General features: G+C 35.3%; 1 protein-coding gene across 2 annotated transcripts; it reads left to right on the top strand.

Annotated features, from left to right (window-relative positions):
- The first annotated feature begins 3,052 nt into the window (after nucleotides 1-3,052).
- On the top strand, nucleotides 3,053-24,646 carry LOC105147675 (KICSTOR complex protein SZT2). 2 transcript variants are annotated; one of them, XM_011058849.2, is made up of 25 exons: nucleotides 3,053-3,328; nucleotides 5,797-6,114; nucleotides 6,203-6,280; nucleotides 6,365-6,758; nucleotides 6,882-7,099; nucleotides 7,187-7,571; nucleotides 7,661-7,910; nucleotides 8,033-8,776; nucleotides 8,862-9,061; nucleotides 9,154-9,317; nucleotides 14,157-14,466; nucleotides 14,539-14,727; nucleotides 14,981-15,565; nucleotides 15,734-16,110; nucleotides 16,205-16,301; nucleotides 17,671-18,507; nucleotides 18,715-18,988; nucleotides 19,093-21,068; nucleotides 21,139-21,233; nucleotides 21,311-21,749; nucleotides 21,821-22,193; nucleotides 22,271-22,433; nucleotides 22,516-22,732; nucleotides 22,819-24,035; nucleotides 24,120-24,646. In XM_011058849.2, exons 1-25 carry the CDS (start codon nucleotides 3,308-3,310, stop codon nucleotides 24,249-24,251), a joined length of 10,053 nt encoding a protein of 3,350 aa, XP_011057151.2. In that variant the 5' UTR covers nucleotides 3,053-3,307; the 3' UTR covers nucleotides 24,252-24,646. The 2 variants fall into 2 exon arrangements, with proteins under 2 accessions (XP_011057151.2, XP_087262861.1); XM_087406735.1 differs by having other exon boundaries at nucleotides 8,862-9,073.
- Nucleotides 24,647-24,828: the final 182 nt, after the last annotated feature.

Below are 24,828 nucleotides of genomic sequence, written 5' to 3'. Positions count from 1 at the left end.
ACTTCCATAAGGCGAGTTTCTACCGGTTGAATCCTTATTGCGAGGTTATGGATAAGTTAGGGGCTCCGCACAATAAAAAGAATAAGGAACAGAGAATAAGAATTTCAACCTATCAGAATTATGTATTGTAAAATACACAGTTTCTAATAGGTTGAAATTCTTATTCTCTGTTCTCTGTTCCCTCTTCCTTTTATTGTGCAGAGCCCTTTACTGTTACTTCCATTTTCGTTAGATTACATAGACTAAAGCAATGTCTTGATTGGCTTATCGGCTTAAGTTTACATCTTAGGGTGGTGCAGTCTCATGATGCGAAATTGACGCAATGCGAAATTGGGAGCGTTTGTGATTAGTCATAGCTTTATTCCGCCGATCGGTTCTGCTAAAATGTGTTTTCCTATCTGTCCCGTGGAGCGGAATTTCCGAAATGTGCAATTAGTACTGACCAATCATAAGAGCCTTCCTGTGGATCACTTTCATTAAATACATCCTAAAGGTGAAATCATACGGTCCAGAATAGGACGGAATACAGAATGCGCCATTGAAGCAACCAATCAGTGCTATTCCACACTTTTCCATCACGCAAGTTTTGTGTGCTATGTTCACATAATGCATCAAAGATGTATTCAGCGTGAATATAATTTAAAACTACTAACTTCATGTTAATAATTTGCTTATTAAAATGAAATATAATTTTCCAAATTGTAAAAACAATTATCTAGTGTAGTATTTAATGTTTTACAGTTAATATTTACAATCTCATAACAATTTTTTGAACCGTTTTAATGCATTTACTATCATTTTTCCACATCGTGTGAACATAGCATACAAAATTGATGTAATGAAAAAGTACGGAAAAGAGCACACTGAAATCGCACATTCCTTTCAATTTTATTCATGTTCGTTTAAGAACTCGATGCTCCGTTTACGTTCTCTAGACTGCCTAATCATGCTCCATTTACATTCAACAAATATTTTGTTCGTGCTTGCCAAAGAACTTATCTATATTTTTATTTATGTTTCTTTAACGTTTAGTTGATGCTTCCTTTACGTTTCATGTTCCAATTTTCGCTTCTTACGGGTTTCTTTTACGTTTCTGTTATTCCCTTCTTACACTTCCTTTACACTCCAATTAACGTTTTATTGATACTCGCTTTACGTTTTATTTTTGTCAGCGATATTCCCAATTTGCTAAATATTTCGGATTAGTAAGGAAATCGCCACAGAATGTACAAATGTTGATGAAATATTCAAATTATTGCATGAATACTCCTTGTAAATATCAGGAAAATCGCGAGCGAGCGAGCAGAATACATCTCCACATACGAGGGGATTCATATAAAACAAGTATCCTAAGGCCGGAATCAGATTATGTATTGAAGATTGAGATTAAAGATGAAAGATTAAAATTTCATCAATGAGGACAAAAAAATTTTGGCTCCTGTCCGTATAAAATAACTTTAATTCCAATTTCTAAATCATAAGTCCTAATTATAAGAGATAATCTCTATGTTAACTTACAATAGAAGTAAAGCTGTACTGTAAAATTAGTTATTAAAAGTTTAATCACTGTAAGAATCATTATTAAATATACATTTAAGCAATCTCATTAGAGCGTGTATTCCATGGACATCTCCATACTTTTAATTAATTAATTCTAACGCTAATAATAATACGACCGCTATCGAATATTAACAAAAGGTGGTAACGAAAGGATCGCGCCTTCCTTTAGTGTAACTCAAATCGGCAGCCAAATCTTTCCAAGGAGTAACAGAAGTCTAGACGCATATCTCCGCTGGCATTTGGAAACATCGTAAAGTCCATCTCAAGGTAATGAAATCTCTACACCTCGCTAATCGAAACTCGCATAAATGAACCATAGAGCATGTGTCCTATCCTCCCGCATTCGCGTACCTCTATCGATGCTCGACTTTTATCCATTGATTCGTACATCGCGTGGTACGTAGCGGCTATTATGCATCCATCTTGTTCCACTAACATAAAAAGAATGGAATAATTAAATGCATCGAATGTTACACCGCGTTATTGCCTTCCGAAAAGGAGAATTATTACTGGGTTCTGCGTTATTACATCCATTTGGGTTATCCGAAATGGCTCGAGACATGTAATCTGATATGCTCCCTGATATTAGTTACGCTTTGCGTGGTTACAACTTGCTCCAAGTACTCTATAGTATTAGAAAGATTTCTCGTATTCTTGGGAGCGATGGAAGAGCAACCGCGGAACGACTCCGAATCCACTAATTGTTATATCCAACGTTCGCATCTAGCCAATCATCAGTAGAGTGGACAACCCCGGCCGCTTTCTCCTCTAGCGCGCGAAATCGTGAGTTCCGTAACTCACTTATAGTCTCAGATTAATTCGAAACCGTGAATCGCGGCCGGACCACCTTGAGACGTGATACTCTTTTTGTTCTAATTGGTCAATCTTTAATCTTTCAATCTCATTCTTCAATGCGTAGTCTGATTCTGGCCTAAAGGAGTTTAAAATCACATTATAACCTCTTCGCGATAGACTCTAGAAACTACAGTGTTGTAGGTTAATCATAGGTGTAACATTTTAAGAATTGTACTCAGCAACATAGAAAAATGATGAAAACAATTTTTACAGAAATTCTGCTATTGGGTCATCTAAAAAGTATCCGCGGTACTTTGTCACTAGATATATGACCATCAACACACATCTAGTGACAAAAAACCGCGGATACTTTTTAGATGACCCAATAATTTTGAAGTTTAGGTTTAGATTGCCTATATTACGCCTATATTATTTAAAATTTTTTGTTTTAACATCAGATTCGAAATTAGTGACCCCAAAACTCCTAGGCACTGAGTTTCAAATCCGTCTAGACAAATCCATCAAAATTTCGTAATTATAGCCGTATTGAATAACGTAATATTGGGTCATCTAAAAAGTATCCGCGGTTTTTTGTCACTAGATATGTGTTGATGGTCATATATCTAGTGACAAAGTACCGCGGATACTTTTTAGATGACCCAATATTTGGGGATTCCATGCGCACGACAGCCTTTTATTACCCTGTGGATGTATGCATGTACATACGTACGCAACGTCGCGTTAAGCGCACAATGTGACCTTTGACCAATCGGACGCGCAGTTTATTTCCCTGATCGCATGGCATGGTGCATCCAGGTGCATCGTTTCTACCGTCCCGCGGCGATGATTTGTTTTCGAATTGAAGGTTGCTGACGACTGCCTCAGACTGCCTGCTGACGAGTTCAGTGGTTTTAGTAATGACTGAATAGAACGTGCGCGGACTAAATTCGTCATGGCAAGTACGAGGAACGAGGTAAAGCTCATCGATCGCATCCCGATAACTTTCTTCTCTGATTCTTCGGTGACGCGACAGACATAACCTTTCCCCGATCGATATCTGTCAATGCGTTGACAGAAATGTGTGACAGGAATTTTTACGAAACATCTTAAGATTAAAAAAAAATTTTTTTTAAGAGTGGAGTTTAATAATAGTCATGTATTTATAAAGTTTGAAGGTAATTGTTGAGTTTAGGGGCCCCACCTGCGATCTTGTTAAAATTAGTCTGATTCGATGCGTTTTTGCATAGTTCTCTCCAATCCCTCTCTAGAAACTTATTAAAAATGTACTCATTTGACGTGTCACTCAAAATGAAAGAATCTGAAGAAGAAGGAAAAGAAAAAAAAACACGGCGATCGGCCTCATGAATCGAGTTATTAAGCGTTTAAGTTCAAAATTTTAGATATTAAGATATCTGTCATCCTGATTTGATACAATTTTATTTGTACGTTCTGCTTTAATTATACAAATTCAGTGCTTTAAAAATATAAATTCACTGCTTTAAAAACACAAATTTACTGCTTTAAAACTTTACTGTTTTAAGCACACGAATTCTTTGCATTAGCAGTGAATTTGCGTTTTTAAAGCAATGAATTTGTATTTTAAAGCGGAGAATTTGTGTTTATAAAGCAAAAAATTTATATAACTCTATGCCTATGACATTGATGTGGCAGATTTTCTAACCTGAAAATCTGTCAACTTTAACAATTAATATCTTGGTTCGTAGGATAGAGCGACTTTTGCCAGATTCGTTCATTTCATGCAAAAACATGTCGAATAAGATTAATTTTATCAAGATCGGAGATGAGACCCCTAATTCAACAATTATCAGTTTGAATTTTATTATATTGACTCATAATAAAATGGTTTTGTTTATTATATTTGATCGTTGGACATTTATCTATTTGCATTGATAGGAATTCTTTTAACAATCATATACTTATTTGTGTGACTAATAAGAAGTGTAGCATGAAACAAAGTTATGGACAGAAGAAAGATTCTCAAGAATGTATATTATTCACTGTCATAAAATTGGTTTTTTTTATTATTAATATATCTATATTATTGTAGATATATTATGACTTACAATTATCTTGGACGCTATAACATGTGACTGTGATCTACATATTATGGCTCTTTTCAACATTATCATCTGTTTAGTTATAATTTAGATCTATTATTTGCATGCATGTGTACGTATGTGTGTATGTCTCTTGTTTTTATTGTGGATGGAATAAATTTTGACTTTACTCAGTCTTACTTAGTCTTCATCAGCTTAATCGCAGCTGATGAAAACTGTGAGTAATGTCGAAACTTATTCATCCACGATATGTAATTGTTATTATTCTTTCTTTTATTAGGTGTTGGAATTAATTCGTAGCGTTTTTAATGAAAGAATGTTATTTATTTCACATGAGCATTAAAAAATACATTAATGAAAGTACTTCCCATCTCTTGTAAAACGCTACGAATTAATTCCAACAACAACCTAATATAATATATACGTCTTATACATATTTGGTTTTCGTAGTCTATTATTAAATTGTTTTTGTTGGATTTTATAAAATGTATTTATTTCAGTATTTTAATAGGCAGATATAATATTTTTTATTATCTAAAGCGCGCGCGCGCGTGTGTGTGTGTGTGTGTGTGTGTTGCTGCACTAACTATACTTTCTTTTTTATAATATTTTATTACACCAAATATCAAACATGTACCATTTTATTTTAAATCTCCACAGTTATTTGGGTCTACATAATTATGTCCCTTTGGAGCTGATGATGGGTCTACTGGAGCTACTCATTGTCAGTTATAAGTCTCTTTGTCAAAAATTCAATTTTTTTTATGTTATATCTGCAATTTGAATTATTCTTATTAAAATATAGTTAATATTCATTTTTTATTGTTTTGATTCCTTGAATCACAAATCAATTAAAATTGCTAATAAAAATAATAGCAATTATTAATGCGAAATATTAACAAATTATTAACGAATTACATAGTGTTTTTTTTTTGCAAAGATGGATAATATAAACGTGCAGACGTTCTGACTCCTCTTTGAGTTTTTTTCAGTGCAATTAGAAATAGATAGAAGGATAGAAAAATTAACATAAATTAAATAGATATGTTACAGACTCAGCATCATTAATGTATTACAGATTTAATGTAACTGTAATAGATAATTGTATTAGGTGTAGTAAAAAGAAATCCATCATTTTTCCAATAGATAGCTTTAGTAATCTGTATCACGCATAGACGAGATACAGATTACTAAAGCCATCTATTGGAAAAATAATGGATTTCTTTTTACTACACCTAATATTACAGATTTTTGGTAACAGTTTGAGTTAAATGCAAAGAATGTTTAACTATACTAAAAACAGACCTATTACTATAGCAATTATTATAATTGTTAATATTCTTAATTCTTTTTCTTTGTATAGGATAGAACTATCTTAGAAGCAGAGACTATCTTTCTATTAATGAAGAAGGGCTTTCCCATCTCTCGCAATGTGAGAGCTCAATGGTTATTGGAGCATTTGGACTCTGTGATAAGTATACAATGCCCTAATACGAAAAGTAAGGAAGAACCAGAACTAGAAATAGTGTCTGTGCTACCAAAGGATAAACCTGTCGCATGGTCTGCAGACACCAACTATCAATTTCTTTATAAAATTGTTTCAACGACATCAATTGTATTTTTGGCACACAAGTATAGGATGGTTTTTAGCTTAGATTTAAGTCCGTCGCTTGCCACTGTTGTAAGTATTACAAAATTATAATTTTGTTATGAAATATTAATTTTCGTAGCAGCACATGTCAGCTGAAATAAAATTAACGTCTTTTTAGGATGTACAAAGCGGAGAGATTGTTATTGACGAGGTATGTCTGACGACGAAACGATGTTTAGAAGGTATAACTAGACCTGTGAGTATCTTTTCCTTTACGTTATAAATTCATTAAAAAAAAAGAGGAAGTTTCTTTATTTACTATATATCTATATATATGTAGTTTACTATACCAGGCAGCAGGCGCGTGATGCAGCCTGAAATTTATGTGACTGTGATAGCTCATACGCCGTTCTTTACAAGCCCAGCGCAACAAGTACTAGTGCAAGGATGGCTAATCACTTCGGATAACGTAAATTCTCTCACACAATATGTAGAAAAACAATTGTACCTGTTAGAGGAAAGAGTGGCGACCGTCACAGCCATAGCTAATCAGCAATTAGAAAATTTAAGGGCAGAGAGTGAGCGTTTGGTAGGGAGGCTTTTTGAGGAAAGTAGCACCTGCTTGAACAAAAATAATTGTAATATCTCCATAGTTTCACCGGAAGCCAGTTTTGTAAATATGTTGAGATATGGGATGTTGGCTCTGACACTTTTACCTGAGCACAGCTGTGCACGTGAGTTTGTAATTTATGATCGTATTTAGCGGGTTACCTAATGTTACCTAATGTATACGCTATGCAAGGTAATGGAAAAAATGTTGTGGAGAACAGAGAGTGTAGCGAAAGAAACATTTTCAGATATGGTAATAGTCACGGATGGTATCATCGGAATTAAAAATGCTCACACGCTAGACTCCATTATACAGCAGCTACGCGCAACGACGGTTGCATGTAGCTTTTTGCGCGTAGGCAGCGCGTATAATCCACATTGCGCAGACGGTTTAGTGCCATATCAAGATCTATTGTATTTTATCGCTGCAGCTACGCTTGGTAGTTACATGTCCTTCAATTCATATGTATGTACATAGACTTTTAATCTATATCTAGTAGGCTGTGCCTACTTAGTAGCAACATTAATTACAATATAACTGTTTTATCTATAGATGCCTGTACATGGGACAAATATGAATCTTTATCATAAACATTTTTTATGCTGGCAATTGTATCGGAATATATTGGACGGTAATATATCGGATCGTCACTGTTGGCGAACTGAAAATAATTGTTTCCATGGACATAGAAGCGGTCAACTATTGAAGAAAAAACAGATTGACGACAAAGTTACTTGTACTTTAAGCAGTCTGCTATGTTGTCGTCTAAGAGAAGGATACTTAATAAAAAGAGCCAGCGTACGTGACGACATTCTTGAAATAAATTTCGTATTATTATGGAAAACCAATGTTTTCCTGGAATATCTAGTAACATGTCCGTGGTCTTCAAAATCATTATCTCTATCCAGCGTGATACAATATACCATTACTGTAGAAGGTAGATTGAAGATAATAAATAATTTAAGATGTTGAATAACATAATGCACGTTTATCCGTAGCCTGAACTAAAATTAGCTTTTATTACAGCTCCATACGAATTTTTACATGACATTACATGCCTATCGAAAAAACCATTGAACTCGCATTATCGCCAAGGTGTCATCTCTCGCTTTTGGACGGCATTGACATCATTAACCGAAAGTGACAATATGTTAGCGCACTTCAGTTGGTTTCCAGGATCTGGATGGACTTGGTATAGTGTACCAGATACTATCAGAAGCGGAATGCCTGTGTTTTACTTATCATCTTATCCATCACCAAGTACAGTACAACTTAGGTATATTTATTTGTTTTATAAACAAAATAATTACTAAGATATGATTGCGACAAATAAGTATAGTTTTCCAAAATAAAGAAAAATCGTAATTCATTTATATATTATATATTATCACTTTATAGTGATGCCGCCTGCCCACAGTTTGGACAGATATGGCAACCGGTTGTCTCTTTAGATCCACTTCAGTGGGCACGTTGGATGCACACTCAGAGAATTACGTTAATCCTAGCTTATGATAGACCGTTGCCAAGACATCTTCATCAAGCAAATCAGAGCGGTCGTTTTCAATGCGTTCAGAGTCGGCAAGCGGCGGCCGTACTATACGCTATGTTGAAAAATTGGGCGACTTTTGTACTAGTTGAGAATCACACGTATGTTCAGTTCATATATAGAGAGGCGGAAAAGCCGCCGGTGTCATTTTCATTGATTCGTATTAATTGCAAAGCGCTCTGCGTTGTACTCAATATAGCATTTGCCGGTGGCACTGAAGGTATCGTTCGTCACAACGTAGTTGTAGATCTTGTGGACAGATTATCCAAGCTCACGTTGCCAAATAGGCCGACGGAGCAACGTGAGATTCCATGTTGCACAATAATACATAAATCACTCGAGCGAATTCTCGTAAGGTATGAGCGTATACCAAACAATCTGAGTATGGTGGTGTTTCCTGACGGAACTCAGCCAACTTGCACCAGAGCTGCACTGGGGCTATTGGGAGGTAGCTTAACAACTACCCTATCTAGATATTTATATCACAATCGTTGGCTGTGGCATGTAAAGCGACCGTTCGTTCAGACTATCCCGGGAATTACCTTGTCTAGGCTAAACATTACTGCAATCGCGAGAATACTCTCTACAATTACAAAGTAAATACATTCGAATTGATATTTTACGAGATAATTACAAAAATGATGATTAAGTAAGATATCTATTTCATTGTACGTCTTCCAGAATACGTCTAGGAGAAGGTTTTAATTTCGCGTATTCAGCAGCTGGCATCACAAACATGGTGTTAGAAGTGCAAATGCAGGGTTTCGGGAACGATGAGAATTCTTATCCGTGTATTATTCAGTACGTTTTGTTCCCACCACATGTTGTACCGAATGCGGCATTAGAGCGCGATAGCGGTACCGAAGATGATACGGAAGAAGGTATATACAGGGGTATTTATCTCTCGATAAAATAAAAGGATTATTTGATGACATAATAAATGAATAATTTTTTATGAGGTATTACTTATCAGGTATTGCCGAGGCAGAAGTATGGACTGAAGATTTGGAAGGATATAGTGATTTTCAAATCGTTACAGAGGTTTGGGTTGAACCACAATGCGGTTATGTACAAATGCCTACACAGTCAATTGCTATGTATATGTATCCTCTGCAGTATCATCAATTACCAGATGCAGTAAGTACGATGTTGATATAAATTTTAGTTTTGCATGGGTTTTTTTTTCTTTTTAGTGTATTTGTTTGGGCGTGTTTGTCATTAATGAATAATAATTATTCAATTAATATACTCGTCAACGTCTTTTCATATAAATATAAAGACAGCCTAATAATTCGTTTGATACAGATTAATCAGTCATCAAAAAGCGTCTCTATATATATATTATATATATATATATATTTCTACATATGTTTCTAGTCTATCTATTATATAATATTTCAATAAAATTTAATTCACCGTAAAACATCTATGAGCTTACTTAAATTGATAAGACGTGATTAAAATTCCTTGAACGTCTTGAGAGTGATAAGATATCTTCAGTCGATACCTCATTCTGCGATACACTTGCAACATATATATCTACGTAATTTATAAAACAGTGGAAATATTAAAAATTGCAATATGAATCGTTGATATTTATGTGTTATATATCACGTAATCTCTGACGATATCCGCAATCGTAAATATTCCAAGAAATGTTCCGTGCCTGATATCTTATTTTTATATCTTATTTGTTTTATTTGTTGCAATGTACAAATAGCTATTTAATAATCTTCAAATCCAGTTATTCAAATTCATATCAAAATATTACGTATATCAGAAACTGATCAATACATGTATAATCCCGGTAAGTCTATCTTGAGTTCACACGTTTCTATACAACGGTATTAGCTCCTTATCTTGAGCTAATCTAATAATGCGTGTGATAACACAAAAATTATTCTAGTATACATATAGTCGTTTAAAATGTTTTATTTTGCTAAATACTGAATCTATCTAATAGTAAATATCTCTCAGCGATTATTTAATTTACTCTATAGTCTACTTTTATATATATAGGGTGTCTCCAGACATCACGTGAATCATTTTGAAATGAAAATTTTAATATCATAATGTCGAAGTTATAATAGATTTTTAATTATTAGGTGTTGGAATTAATTCGTAGCGTTTTTTAATGAAAGAATGTTATTTATTTCACATGAGCATTAAAAAATACATTAATGAAAGTACTTCCCATCACTTGTAAAACGCTACGAATTAATTCCAACACCTAATATAAGCACTTAAAATTAGCAAATCGTATCACCTAAAGTTAAGTTTGCGCGCAGTTGTTTAGGTGTAGTTGGCATTTTGTTCCACAAATCCATAGTACATACAACGCAAAATGTCAATTACTCTCTAAACGCGAATTTTAGGCGGTATGATTCGCTAACTTTAAATATATATTTATGATTCAAAACTACTATTGCCATTTTGGTTTTATTTAATTAGAATTTTTATTTCAAAATGACTTGAAGAATTTGCCATTGATGACGCTGTAAGTCTGAGACACCCTGTACAATTTGAATTGTCATATAATTATAACGTGTATTTGATCACATAAGTATATGTGTGCACGCCCATCCGCAATCTCAAAGTTTCGATGAAAGTTTCCATGTTTTTGCCTAGTTCCTACCTTCTAGATAATTCCTACCTTATAAAATATTAGAAGCATTTAGAGGGAATTTTATTTGCTTAGCGATTGCTTAGTTTACCTTGATTTTATAATGCACGTCTATACGAATAAAAGTTTATATAATAATTAATAGTGTTTTCTCATAGAATATTGCGTAATTTTTGTGGTATTGAAAAGGAAAAAGATAATGCATCTCTCGTCATTGAAAAAGTACTCCGATAAAAGGGATAATATTAAACTAGTAATTTACAGAAAGCAATGTAATAATAGAACGCGACTCGCGTAAATATCTTAACTTCATGGCGTAGCATGTAATATAGCTTTATCTCCAATCTTATCTTTCTTCCAATTCTGATAGAGATGCTTATAAAATCCGTGTATGCACTGTCATTTGACGATGAAGGACGATAAGGAAAAAGATACTTACGCTTTCTATCGTCGCAGTACGATTTTATTGCAAGTTTTTTCCATATATGAATTCTAAAGAGAGAAAAAGGAAGATTAAATATTTTAGTTATATTTCGTAAAATATTTTTAAATACTGGTTTTCTCAATTCGTTTGCTATTAACATTCAAGTTTATTGATTAAATAATGTGTGTTGGTGTGTTTAACAAAAATAATACTATAGACACACACACACACACACACACACACACACACACACACACACACACACACACACACACACACACACACAGATAAATAATAAAAATGGGCGCATTTAAGCCAGACAAAGCGACTAGCTTGTTCACCGAGCGATTGAATGTAATTGATTGGATCTATATTGGTAACAATCAATCATGTTTATTTGCTTAATAATGTTACAGCTATTTAATATAAAATAGGGTTTTTATTTAACTATATTACATTATTTAAATCTTAAAATTTGGAAAATTAACACAAATTATTATTATTCTTATAAATCTCAGATAAATAGGAAATTATTATTCTATAGATATACTTGATAATTAAAATTTGTATCATATTTTCGTAATACAAATATAATACTAACATAAATTCACATTAACTAGATAACTGTTATCTGATTTACTCATTACTTGTAGCACATTGTGCTAATCAAAAGATCAAATTTCATAATACGCCAGCTGTGTACGATATGTATTTTATACAATTATATTTTATTCTACAATGAGAAATAATTTAGTCGATTGATAACTTTATTCTCTTGGAAATAGAAAAAAAGTGTAATCTTTATACTTCTCAATCTTGATTTGATAATGCGTAAATACATGTTCTCGGCATTCATTGATTTTGCAAATTATGTGCGTATCTAACGTTTTTTTTTTAATTATAATTAATCAGATCGAATTGAAATGAAAATGAATGCATAAATTACATTATCACTCATCTCATGAATTGTATTTACGCGCGCGTTTCATTCGTCTCGGAATTTCAAAGTTCCCTTGGTGAGTCCGATGGATTCAAGGATGTCCGATAATTGGCAAAGAACCTCGCGCAAGGAACGTAGGCTTTCTCTGATTATCTTTTTTTTTTTCATTGGAATTACGATTTGGAAGTCCGAAGTTAACGAAGATAAAGCTGTGTCAGTCATCAAAAAACGTTATCGTCACATCACGAATAATAACGCAACATTTATCTACACGCGTACAAGGACGCATCCCGTTAGCAAATGTATTTTTCCTAATTTCTTTTTCTACCTCCAATTTTTATATCGTCCTTCCCATTGAAAGGAGAATGAAACTTGAGTACAACAACCCTGTTATTACGCGCGCGCATCCTGGTTTTTTACACATCTTTCTTAAGAAGGTATAAGACGAGGAGGAGCGCTTACTTTTGAAAAACGCGAGATCTCTCATTTTCAGTTGGCGTTTCCGGCGTTTCTATCGTGTGAAGCGGAGAATGGCTTCACAGCGGTGAAATAAAGAAGGAGGAATGTAAAAGTATATATCACTACATGTCGTTATCGTTATCGGGGTGTGGCTTCGATATCGATGAGGGTCCTCGGAATGAGGTTTCCCTATCAGTTGCCTATCAGGTATATATAGGGCCCGATACGCACCCTGCGCTCACCAGTGATCGGATTATCTTTTTCGCTTTCGCGTAATTTTACAACACACACCAAGTCGCAGCAAGTCCGGTTACCTCTGCACCTCTCTACGTGCTCCCAAGTCTCTTATCATCGAATCCCTGTGACGACTCTTTATCACGTTTCACACTGGAAATGATCATAGTTTCCGTCGCACGATCAAGTCGTAGCATGGCCTTCGCGCGACGTCGTCCTTGAGTCGCGAAGTCAATTACTCGGGTTTTGCGGTGATGAATTTCATTCGTAGTCCTCTTCTAAGAAGATGAGCCAACTGGATTTCCATTTGCCTCCGCTGCGTCCGCGGAGAGCCTCGGCGGGATAAAGTCTCGTTATTATCAGACGACTTGACGCAAGGCTTGATTAAGGCAGGCAGAATCAACCGCCTCTGGGACAGGCACGTGAATCGCATTCTTTATCCGTCGTTCGCTCTCTCCGTATTCTCTTCGGAATCCTTATATCCGCGTGATTTTCAGTTGGAAGTGAGGATCTAGGCAGTGAGCGACCAGTAGGTCTTGATAACTTGTCAGATCTAACTCTTCCAGCTCAGGGTTGCGCGGCTTCACGTCGTAAGCCATCAATGTTGTGTTCCTCCCTCGGTGAATCTTTTACGTGAATCTCGAAATCGGTCGTCCCCGAGATGCGCTGGCGGGTGTCATGGTTCAAGTGGAGAAGTGGTCTCTGCGCTTTGCATGAAAGTGAGATTCAACTCCTCCAACTTATTCCTGATCCCCCGTGATCGTCGGAATCGACAACATTCGATTCTGTGCAACTTGATTACCTTGCTCGAGGATATTTGTCTCTACATGTCAACTTTAATGTAATATTATCTGTTAAATCTGTTAAATCTGTTAAATCTGGCAAATAGATTATAATTTGAAAATTTTGTATGTTCATACTTAAATATGTGCTATATAAATTTAGAATCAAAGCACAATGATGATTTCTACACCTATAATTTGCGCTACCTTTTAAGTCGTCGATAAACCTTACGCATGATTATAATTCCTTTATAAGTATAATATACCTGGATATATTTTACGTTGTGACAGAGAGAGAGAGAGAGAGAGAGAGAGAGAGAGAGAGAGAGAGAGAGAGAGAGAGAGAGAGAAAGAACACTTATTATAAAGCGAATATGTAATAACTATTATAAATCTGATACAAAAATGTTTTCATAATATTTACTCATACATACAAGTTTATTTGTATTTATATTGCATGTAATATTAAAATTGTTTTTGTAAATCCTATCTACTATCACTTTTGTCTTGTTAGATTGCCCGAATAGACGAGGAATGTATTAACGCTCTATTGACCTTAGAATACTTGAGCCTCTTGTGCCAAGTAACACCGGTGGAAAAAGACACCGAGATTGTATTCGGACAAGCGCACCAAGGAGTTAAGTATCATGGTACTGTGGGTGCGTCTACAGACCGTATCTCAGAATGTCCAAATCCAATCGAACCTTTCGAGGCGACACCAATCATCGACGAGAGAATACATTCCATGTACTTCTCCTTCGATACTCTGAGTATTTTATCAAAGTGTCAGCAAGCGGAACTTTTGTTCTCAATGTTTGTTGATGGTTAGGAAACTTATTTTTTTAAAACAATGAATAAAAAAGAAAAATAAAATAAATAACATCTTATTTTACTAGATTCTGTCCATATCGATGAGGATAGAGATAGTGCAAACAGAATTCTTATGGGAAACTTCTTGGAACATATGAAACAATTGCATAATAAAGAATTATTACTTACGTCAGCGGAGTCGCAAATGTTCACTAAAATGCTTCTTAATAGGCCACGTGAGAATATTCCACCGTTACCTTTCTTTATGCAAAGAGGTACAATAATACTCTTTCAGTTTTTATTCTCTTGTCGTTAAGTATCACACATTATAAAGTTAATAGATATTTTACATTATTATAAATCTGGACACGGAGGAAACCTATAACGAAACGCATAATCTTTATATAAGAAAGCACCCGTGGAAGCCTCAAGAATATTTTATATTATTATATTTATTTGTATTTTTTATGAAAATATAATATTCAACAGCTTTTTACATTATTTTTTATTGTATAACGTCTTTTTTAGAAAAAAATTGTAGAGATAACGTGTCAGATATTTATCCGAGGTGGAAATGTTTCGTTAAAGGAATTAGCACGACACATGTCATTATCACAATATTACCAGCCACTGAAAAAGATGTCCGTCTGATAATGTACACAGGCGATAATTGTACAAGTAACAATTCTGAGAAGAATTGCGATTCTGATATTTTCGACCTTGATATGAACGAAAAAGTACCGTCTCCAACATTGTGCGCAGAGAATTTATCTGAATTTGTGACATTGGAACGCAGAGAGTCCAAAATTTCTAGTCACTCTACTACTGCAAATAGCACGTCGAAAGCTAATATTATAGACCATAATTATGATAACATCGACAATGAGGGGAGCCTTATTATACCTGTATATGTGTATGATTGTTCGTTAGCATTATTAATTGATGCACTGGTCGGCCAGTTGCAAATACCCCAGAATAAAGATATCTATCAAGATCACACCTTTAAAATCGGAGAGCAAATTTCCGAAGATTTCATCAGTCTGAAATCGGAAAGTAACACTAAGCCTTCATCTCCGGAACCAAAGAGCGAAGATTCTGACAATATTTCTAGCGGTAGGTAAATATTTTTGACATATGATCTTTTACATATAATAATGTAAAAGAAAGATGCGGATCTTTTAAAGAATATTTATTGACATTACCTTATCTCATTGATGTTAAAATATGTTTAATTATCAATTAAACACATTTTACAATAAAATTGATTTTTTTTTGTGATAGATCAACGAAGTTTGATGGAGCATTGCAAATTGTTGAGTTTAGCACATTGTCATTGCTATGTGGTTGCGGTTTATAAGTCACTTGCACTGCAGCAATCACTAAGCTATGAGAATATGGAGGCTGCGGTGGCACAATGCGAAGAAAATCTGATCGAAATTAATATTACAAATTATTTACGATTAGTGTGCAGACATTTGAGCATGTTGCCAGAAGGTGATCTGCTGAATCAATTAAAAATCTCCGCATGCAACGATGTTAAACCATTACATAGTTTGATAAAAAATAAATTCAAAAGGATAATGGCACTTGCATTTAGGCCCGTACCTGCCCATCCAGAATTTTATTACTGTTTACCATCATGGATGTCAGAGAAAATGGTTCGTTTCTTTGAATATTTTACATTATTATTATAATTCAAAATGAAAATATGTGCAAACTTTCGTTATTTTACAAAAATTGTATTGTTTCCAGGAAGATGTATCACAAAGAACAGATAGTGATGACGATTTAGATGAATTCACATGTCACTCTGAAATGTCAGCTTCAAAAACAGATTCTTCTAATCAAGGTAGAATAATCTACACACACGCACATATACACAATGTCCCATTTCAAATAATGCGTTAAGATTTCTCGAAAAACCTGTAGTAGATATGGAAAAATGTTTCAAACAAAAATTGTATGGTTCGGAGGGGCACATAAAAAGGTACCATTAATTTGACCTTGGGCGTCGCCAAGATCAGGTCAAGGTCACTTCGATTTTTTTTTTATTAATGGAACACCCAATTTTAATAGCAGAATCTAATAGCTGGTATCAACAGTTTTTCAAAACACTATAATAAAGTTATTTTTTCATTATGTACTTTTCGAGTTACGAGGCTTGAAAGTTACAGTACCGCCGGCATTAACATTACGCAAGGCTAAAACCTCTTGAATATTATTCAGGATCTTGTGCTGGATAATATAATATTTGTCAAGATCAAAGTCATTAGAAATTGTACTTCTTATTTTCATTTTTACGTGAAAATGAATTCTTAGTACGTATGAATTCTTAGTTACGTGTAAATGTTTTCTCCAGGAGAAAGGAAGAGAAAGAAAGATAAACTGCAAAAGTTCAGCTAAAAAGAACAGACCTAATTTCCTCTGAAAACTTTGAGTGTGTTCCGATATTCACTGCCAGTGCTGAAAATTTATAGCGCGTAACGTACAATTTCAGCACTGGCTATGTAAATATCGGAAAGCATTTTTTATTTTCATGAAGTTTACAGGAATATTGATAGCTATCAGCTATCAAAAGATTATTAAAAAAAAATTTCCATTTAAAAGCAATATTTTTTAAGGTCCCGCATAGTAGACGAAAAAATTCGGCTGACACGGTGTGACGCTTTAATTCTTAATCAATTTTAAAGTTTTTTTTTTAATTTGCTTGAAATTAAATGCCGATTCAATATTCGTTATTATATAATTTTGATTTTTTCTGCTCACTTCATTGGATCGACAATTTTTACTTTGGACCATAATCAAAATTTATGCAAAATGAGCTTTTAACTTATTCAATTTCGAGCTAATTAAAAAAAAACTTTAAAATTGATTAAGAATTAGAGTGTCGATCGAATTTTATTCACAAAGGTGTTTTTCCGGCTACCAGTGCCTCGGTAGCTAAAATTGTTTAAAGAATCTGAAAAAAATCTGGTGTTATTTTTTTGAGATATTGAACCATTAGGGGGTGTCCCGATTAAATTTCCAAAATAATGTTAAAATAATCACCTTAAAAAATATATATATGTATATATATATATATTTTTTTTTTTAAGGTGGTAAAAAAATATGCGCGCGCGTGTGTGTGTGTATGTGTATTCCATTATAAAGATAGAACTTTTGTGTACAACACATATATTATGTAAATAATATATTATATTATATTATTACTTTTCCAGTAAGTCAAACTGTCAATATTACATGGCCGGTTACAAATCTTCATAACAACGAGAAGCTGTCTCATCATTCTAACTCCAAGGACTCGCTTATCAGTGATTTTGATGAGGAAAACACGTGGAACATGAAAAATCAGCCGCTCTTCTTACACTTGAGTTGCTCGATTCGTTTCCGCTCCGAACTTTCCAGTATACCTGTTAAATTGATGCCTACTTGCTTTACCGAAATCGTTCAAAGGATTAATGACGATAAAGAAAGAAATCTAGCTGAATTAAATGTAGATGACCTAAAGATTACTTTAGATATCATTTGCTTAAGTCTTCCAAAAGAAGTGTTGGAAGTGTCATTAGAACGTTGCCCTGCATTAAGAACCACATCTTATTGCAGCGCTTCGACATTTGGTAGCATGCCGAGCGGTAGCAGTCCGGGTACAAATGCGAAAACTGAATCGATACAGGAAAGAATGCCGCAGCTATCTCAGCATCACGCAGTAACCAACTTGAAAGATGAGATCGAGTGGTTGTTGCGAGACGAGACTGCGACCGCACTTTTAGATCATTCTTCGCCGAATGCAGACACATTGAAGTTTATAGCACAGCACGTGTCGGAATCTACTGGAAGATTCAGTTGCTCAATGGATAAAGTACCTTTGCATTTTGTTTTCCCTTCAGAGAGCAGCATACCTAAATTTTTGAAGGAATTGAAAAATCTTGAGATTGACAAGTACTGTATCTGTCAAGAGGCCGACTTATTTTACTTCGTTAAGAAACCAGAAACAGTACCTGATATAGAAGCCGACATATTACATGTAGATGTAGAAGAACAGCCATTAAAAGATGGTAAATAATCTTGTAACTAGTAATTTGTAACTAGATATAACTTATTGAACAACTATGATACAAAATATTTACATCTCTTTTAAGAAGATATGTTAACAATATACCTCTTACCTTTTTAATAATTATATTAAATGTTTTGAAAAATTTTTTTTAATAATTTACATTTATCTATTATTATAGATTTTTATTTATTAAATTTATTTACAGACGAAAGTATTGAAAATGCGGAGAAAGAAGAAATATCTACGTCAATTCAAATAAACGGACAAGACTCTGGAGATGTGCCAGGTTATTATTCTGAAATATCAAGCATAGCCGAAGAGAAACATGGGACGGATGATGGATATGAAGGTGACAGCAGTAATTCTGAGGATGATTATCAGTGGTTGATACAACTTGACAAATGTAGAGAGTGTTTACCCAATTTCTGGCTAATTATGAGTGTCGAAAGCAGTCATGTTAATGTTTATTTTCACTGCAGGTTGGTAAATCAAAATAAAAAATTTGTTGTTTACAGCAAGAATTATATATTATATATAATATAAGCAAGGACGACATTTGTATCATTACGATTTTATTATACAGATTTTTGGAACTTTCTTCACCAGAAGTGGATTGTTATTCGCAAATACAGAAAACGCTACTCGCTCAAATCAAAGCCATATGCCGGCGAGTAAATCAATATTTACTTTTACAAAATCTTCACGATACTCGCATATGCGATCTACTGTTGGAACCCGAATCCACTGAAGATCATAATGCGTGGAAAGAAACCGGCGGTGAGTCTGGAAATCTTTTGCAAAATCACAGTTCTTCAACTTTAAATGTTACGCCAGGCATGTTTAGATGCCCTGTCATTTGGGAAGAACCCTTCAATCTTCATCCTCGCTTAAAGACCGGACCTGGAAGATCCGGATTATCGAGAGGGATCAAAGCGTTGCATGGCGTGCTTAACAGGCTCTCCGTTAACAATCGAAATAATATGTTCGTATACCAGGAAAATAACGAGAATGTATTTTATCTGCGACTTCACGAGCAGATGAATGATGTTAAACCTTTACAGAATAAATTGTCGGAAAGCGATGAGAAATTAGTTGTCTCGCGTAGCAACAGTGTCGCATCCTTATCGCAAGCTAAAGGCATCGGCCTGGTGAACGATCATATCGTAGCGAACGACACGAGGCCTAGAGTTCGTTCATTTGGCGAAAAAGAGTCCGATATCTTGAACAAAACTGGTGATTCAATTATTCTGATGGTACACGGGATATCAGAAGCCGGTCCGGAAGTCAAACGGGATTTAGTGCAAGTATTACAAAATCGTCTTGATGATGCAGTACTAGAAGTGCTGTCCGTGATGTTGGCACGTAACCCAATGTGTAAGCTGACACCGGCAGACGTGCATTTCATACAAAAACCATACAAGTCTCCCGAATGTATAGTACAATTGTCGGTACAGCCACATTGCTTACGATATATGGATGCTTTGGGATATTATTTGAGGCAGAATATATTGCAATTCTTGTATACGCCAAAATATACGGATCTTGGTGCGCATTATCATTTTCAGGATTACACCCCATTAGACGGTACCAGAAAGAAAGTATCCGAATCCGATATCTTCTTATACAATCAAAGCCATTCAAGTGGTAGTAAAGGTATAGCTTGTATCGCGTTAGCCATTATCGACGGAAAAGGAGAATCCGCAACGTACTCAAATGATTTAAATGACGAATCGAGCTTTCCTAAGTTGTTGAGAGTTGAGAATTTCGAGAGTATCGTATCGACGAACATTTACGATTATAAAAATGATTCTAAACCGAATGCACAAATATTAATCGAATTTCGAATCTGGAAGCAAGGCAGAGTCAACCTGGAATCATTAATTCTAAAATTATCGTCCGCTGTGAAACATGGTATTTGGGATTTAGTCACAGAGTATAATCTTCTAGCGACTCCGTTGACGGAACCGATTATTGATTCTTCAGCAACGGTCGGTGAAGTGGAAAATAAAGAAATTCAGACACTCATAAAAACACCACAGTCAACACAAAAAGTTTCCGAGGATTTAACGATCAATCAGTATGAGCTCGGCGAAAAAGGAAAATTGGATAGAACTTATCACACTACGCTAGCACGCTGGTTTCAATTTGCATTAGAAATGGGAGTTCCTGCCGTCAAGAAACATGAGGTGATCATTCACCACAGGCATGCGATTCCCGCGATCGTGAGAGAGCTGCAGAATCTCATACGTAGTCAGGATCCAGACACGTCTAGCAAAGTTTTTATTTTGCAAGATCGACAACCATTCCTAAATCAATTTATCGTTTCGCATAAAACTGGATCTGCACCCAAATGGTCTGATAGCATTCGGAACAGTTCCGATCAGTCGTTAGCGGAAAATACGGATCAAGAAAGCGCAAATTCACCCGTGTACGTGCCGCATGAATTTAACAAAGAAGAACAAACTACTTATATCAAATGTATTTTAGTCGCGAGGAATTTTCATCAGTGGAAGGCATCTTTGGGTAAAGAAATAGATCTGGAACTGCTTGCTCCTAAAGGTCGGTTAATTTAACTTCCACTCAAGTCTTATACATCTTATTATTCATTCTTTCACATTTTATGTTACAGATCAAAAACAATTGCAAAAATTTAATCCTCTTATATCGGAATCAAATTTTGTGCCTAGGCAAAGGATATTGTTAGCTGAAATATTAAGTGACAATGTTAGTGTTTATTATGTAACACAACTATAAAATATTTGTAAGTAAGATTGAATGCTCACTTTATATTATATTTTCAGATAATTCTTTATATGTATAATTGGTCCAAGGAAAAATCAGAAAAATTGATTAAACAAACGACAAGTTTAGGAACATGGCTCTCTTCTAGATCGAGTCTATTTACCAGCATAATCATGCAAAAATTGGGTATATTTCATCACAAGTTCACCCGAGAATCTCAGCAGAGAGTCGAGCACAGTTCTCAATATTATCAAATCAACGATATGGAAAGTTTAGCAAAATTTCCAAGTCAATCAAATATTGATGGTAAAGACTGGGCGCGATCAAGTAATCGAGCGCAGTCGATGAAGAATAACGCGTTTTCGTGGGTTCAAGTGGTCGGGCAGGCGATGCGCGACGCAAAACCAAGCGCTCCACATCCTCACAACATGACTGATATGATTGTAAAGGCTGCTTACGACTTACAGGATCTTCGACATCGAGAAAAGAGAATCAAAGGTAATCAATCATTAAATTTGCGTGTATCCAAATGATTACGGTAACATATAATCTGATATGTATATTTCTAGAGGATTTGGAGAAACTATATGCAATGTGGCAGAGCCGTACGTCTAATATACCGATATCACTGAACGCTTTGAATACGTTCAAGCAATACTCTCGTTTAATACATTTTTGCCATACGCCGCTTCTCTTTTTGCCTGCCTGGCGTTTGCAATCCGCTGCTACAAGAGATCATTCATTGACGCCGCCGCAGTCATCTCATTTTGGCTTGAACGGTATTGAACAATCGTCGCAAGCGACGCAGTCGAAACAGGAAGCAACAAACGCAATTATGATAAAGTGGCATCAAGAGCTCTGCAAATCAATGCTATCCGAATATAGACAATATCTGCAGATTCTGGGCTTTAATCCAATCCAAGTGGAATCACCGCATAAAACGTTTGTTCGAATTCGATTATTCGATTTTGATTTAACGATCACGCGCGTATTTTTCCACAAGTGCGTTTCTTTTACAGAAACGAGGAGTACGCTCAGCAGTCTTATTATCTCAAGAAATCAATGCTAGGCGGCATTTTGCTGTTTGAAGTTCACTTGTCACAGCCATTTTTCATCGTGAAGTTGCGTATCATTGAGTGCAATCGCTTACAGACGAAGACGAGTAGCGGTATGATGAATCAAGTAAGATAAATTTGAATTGTTTCCCATGAATATGATAATAGGATAATTAATTTACAAATGTTATTTAATTACTTTATTACAGTTTGTACTAAGTTTTGTGGATGTTTGCGACAAGATTCAAATCAACATGCATTTGCATTCATTTACATATGATTTTCATTTACGTTGTATTCACTCCTACATCGCTGGAACTGGATTGTGGTCCTTGCAGCAAGGTTACCACCTCACTCATTTTATGGATGACTTTATTAAATATTACAGCAAAGCACCAAATTACGCCAGAAATCTGATATACAGCGGTAAACTTTGAAAACGTATATTAGTGGTTCAAGTCAAGTGGTTTCGTTTATTTCGTAACACTGTACATTTAACATTGTTATTTCAGACGTGATAACAATACACGATATAGCGATACCTGCACGTACGTTATACTCTTATTTGCTCTCACATGAAAAGATATACGGTATGCGTGTGTTCGTGATGTCCGGCGAACTCCAGGAATCTCATGACAACGAATATGTCCTAATTAAATTGCAAAGTACTCCCTCGGTTAGTTATTGCGACGCCCACGATATAAAGTGTACAGACGACTTCGACGTAGCACTGATCGTGTCGCGCATGGAACAGTCACCGCAAATCGAGAAGACTGAGATTACTTTGAAATATTATCTGATGTTGACAAGTAAGAGGGAATTATATCCAAAAAGAGAAGTGGAGAATAATAAACTGGGCAAATTTAGAACCGTGTACAGCGTTGGGAAGCCTGCGACTAGCTCATATATGGAGAACCCGATAGAATCTAATTCCGCTTCGCGTATGTCGCCGTTTACAAGATACAATACTAAGACAGAGATGTCGAATCAGCAGGAGAGGAGTTCCTCGAGCGATATGACTACTAAAGATATTGATATCAAAACGTCGAACTATAATGTTCACAACAATTCGGCGCCAACGCCTCCACCGGTCCCAAATTCTCCCCTAGCGCAAAACTCCAACATTCTGAGTGCAATCTCGGACACACCGCCGCCACCGTCGTCATCTTCCTCGTCATCATCATCCTCCTCCTCCTCTTCCTCTTCCTCCTCATTATCATCATCCTCCTCATCGTCATCGTCGTCATCGTCGTTGTCGTCGTCATCACCATCACCGCACTTGATGCAGATTCGTCAGGAATCAGTAAATTACTTAGGATACTATTCGTCGCACGAACAGCTCATGCAACAGATGATCATGGCTCAAGCGAAGGCTGCCCGTCAGCACATAACGAACATGGTAGAGCGCGGTGCGTTGCAGTGCCGAACACACTTACTTTGGGATAAACTATTAGAAAACAAGACATCGATGACATATACAGAATTCAAGGAGCTCTGTTCGTTAGCTCACATCGAGCCCCTTTCGAATCTGGATCCTAGACTCGGTCTGCTCGTTAATCAACCAGTATCATGGTATCAGGCGTTGTCCAAAGTGTTACAGAATAAATATCAAGAGCATCATAAGCAATTTATTACTTCTGATGGAAATATCACCCATCATCTCATACTGCATCCGACTCTCGTTCAAGCGTTCATGATGCTGACCATCGATATGCACACATCGAGAGGGGTATGTAATAGTATTGCAAATGCGAGATTTGAAATATAAAACAAAAAATAATCACACGAAATTAAACATTAACATTCGTTTTAGGACTTATGCGCAGTTTATCGAAAATCCACAGAGATTAACATGCCAATAAACATGGAAGACGTCTACGCCTTGATCGAAGGTTTCGTCAACGCTTGTTGCTTCCACTTATGGATGGGCCTTTGCAGCCAGTGATAACATTCCGAACGTATAATATAATAGCATATTACTTGTAAAAATGATATACTTACAAAAAATTGTTATATGCAGTGTTATGTAGCAAAATATCTTTCTGAATGCATAGATCAGTACTCTAATTGCTAATATGGATTATTATTACACTTATACAATTTTGTAAATATGAAATATATATTTTCATGTTACATACATTAATTCTGTAATTAATCGAATAATAATTTATTTGATAATACATAAAGTTTAAGCTAGCTTTAAAGGGAGACTAAAAAGTGTAATATTACGCAGCATTATCGATATTTGTCTACTCAGGAAACTCGGAGTTAGTAATTAAGGACTCTGTGCATAAATAATAAAAGAATGCAATTGCTTTGTTTTTTTTATAAGAAATACAACATTCACTTTATTCTGCGATTTCTAATCAATAATTCCCTAACAATTTCGTAAGGAGTTCCGTAACTAACTATAACGGTGCCTGTGTGCGGTGTGTTTCGCTAATATTATTCTGTTCGATGTGTGTTATGAAGTAACGTCTGTTCAACTGTAAATTTTATTTCGTTAGATCTCAAGAAAAAGA

Source organism: Acromyrmex echinatior, chromosome 5 (assembly GCF_024713525.1).
Source record: "Acromyrmex echinatior isolate Ae372 chromosome 5, ASM2471352v2, whole genome shotgun sequence".
NCBI lineage: Eukaryota > Metazoa > Arthropoda > Insecta > Hymenoptera > Formicidae > Acromyrmex > Acromyrmex echinatior.
This window is presented reverse-complemented; position numbering and strand designations above follow the sequence as displayed.

Excerpts from the sequence above, each read along its gene's own strand:
- LOC105147675 (XM_087406735.1), top strand. The coding sequence starts at position 3,308 with ATGGCAAGTACGAGGAACGAG. Across the intron at positions 6,759-6,881 it reads ACCTGAGCACAGCTGTGCAC|ATATGGTAATAGTCACGGAT; the intron begins GTGAGTTTGTAA and ends AAACATTTTCAG. Across the intron at positions 14,728-14,980 it reads ACCTTTCTTTATGCAAAGAG|AAAAAAATTGTAGAGATAAC; the intron begins GTACAATAATAC and ends CGTCTTTTTTAG.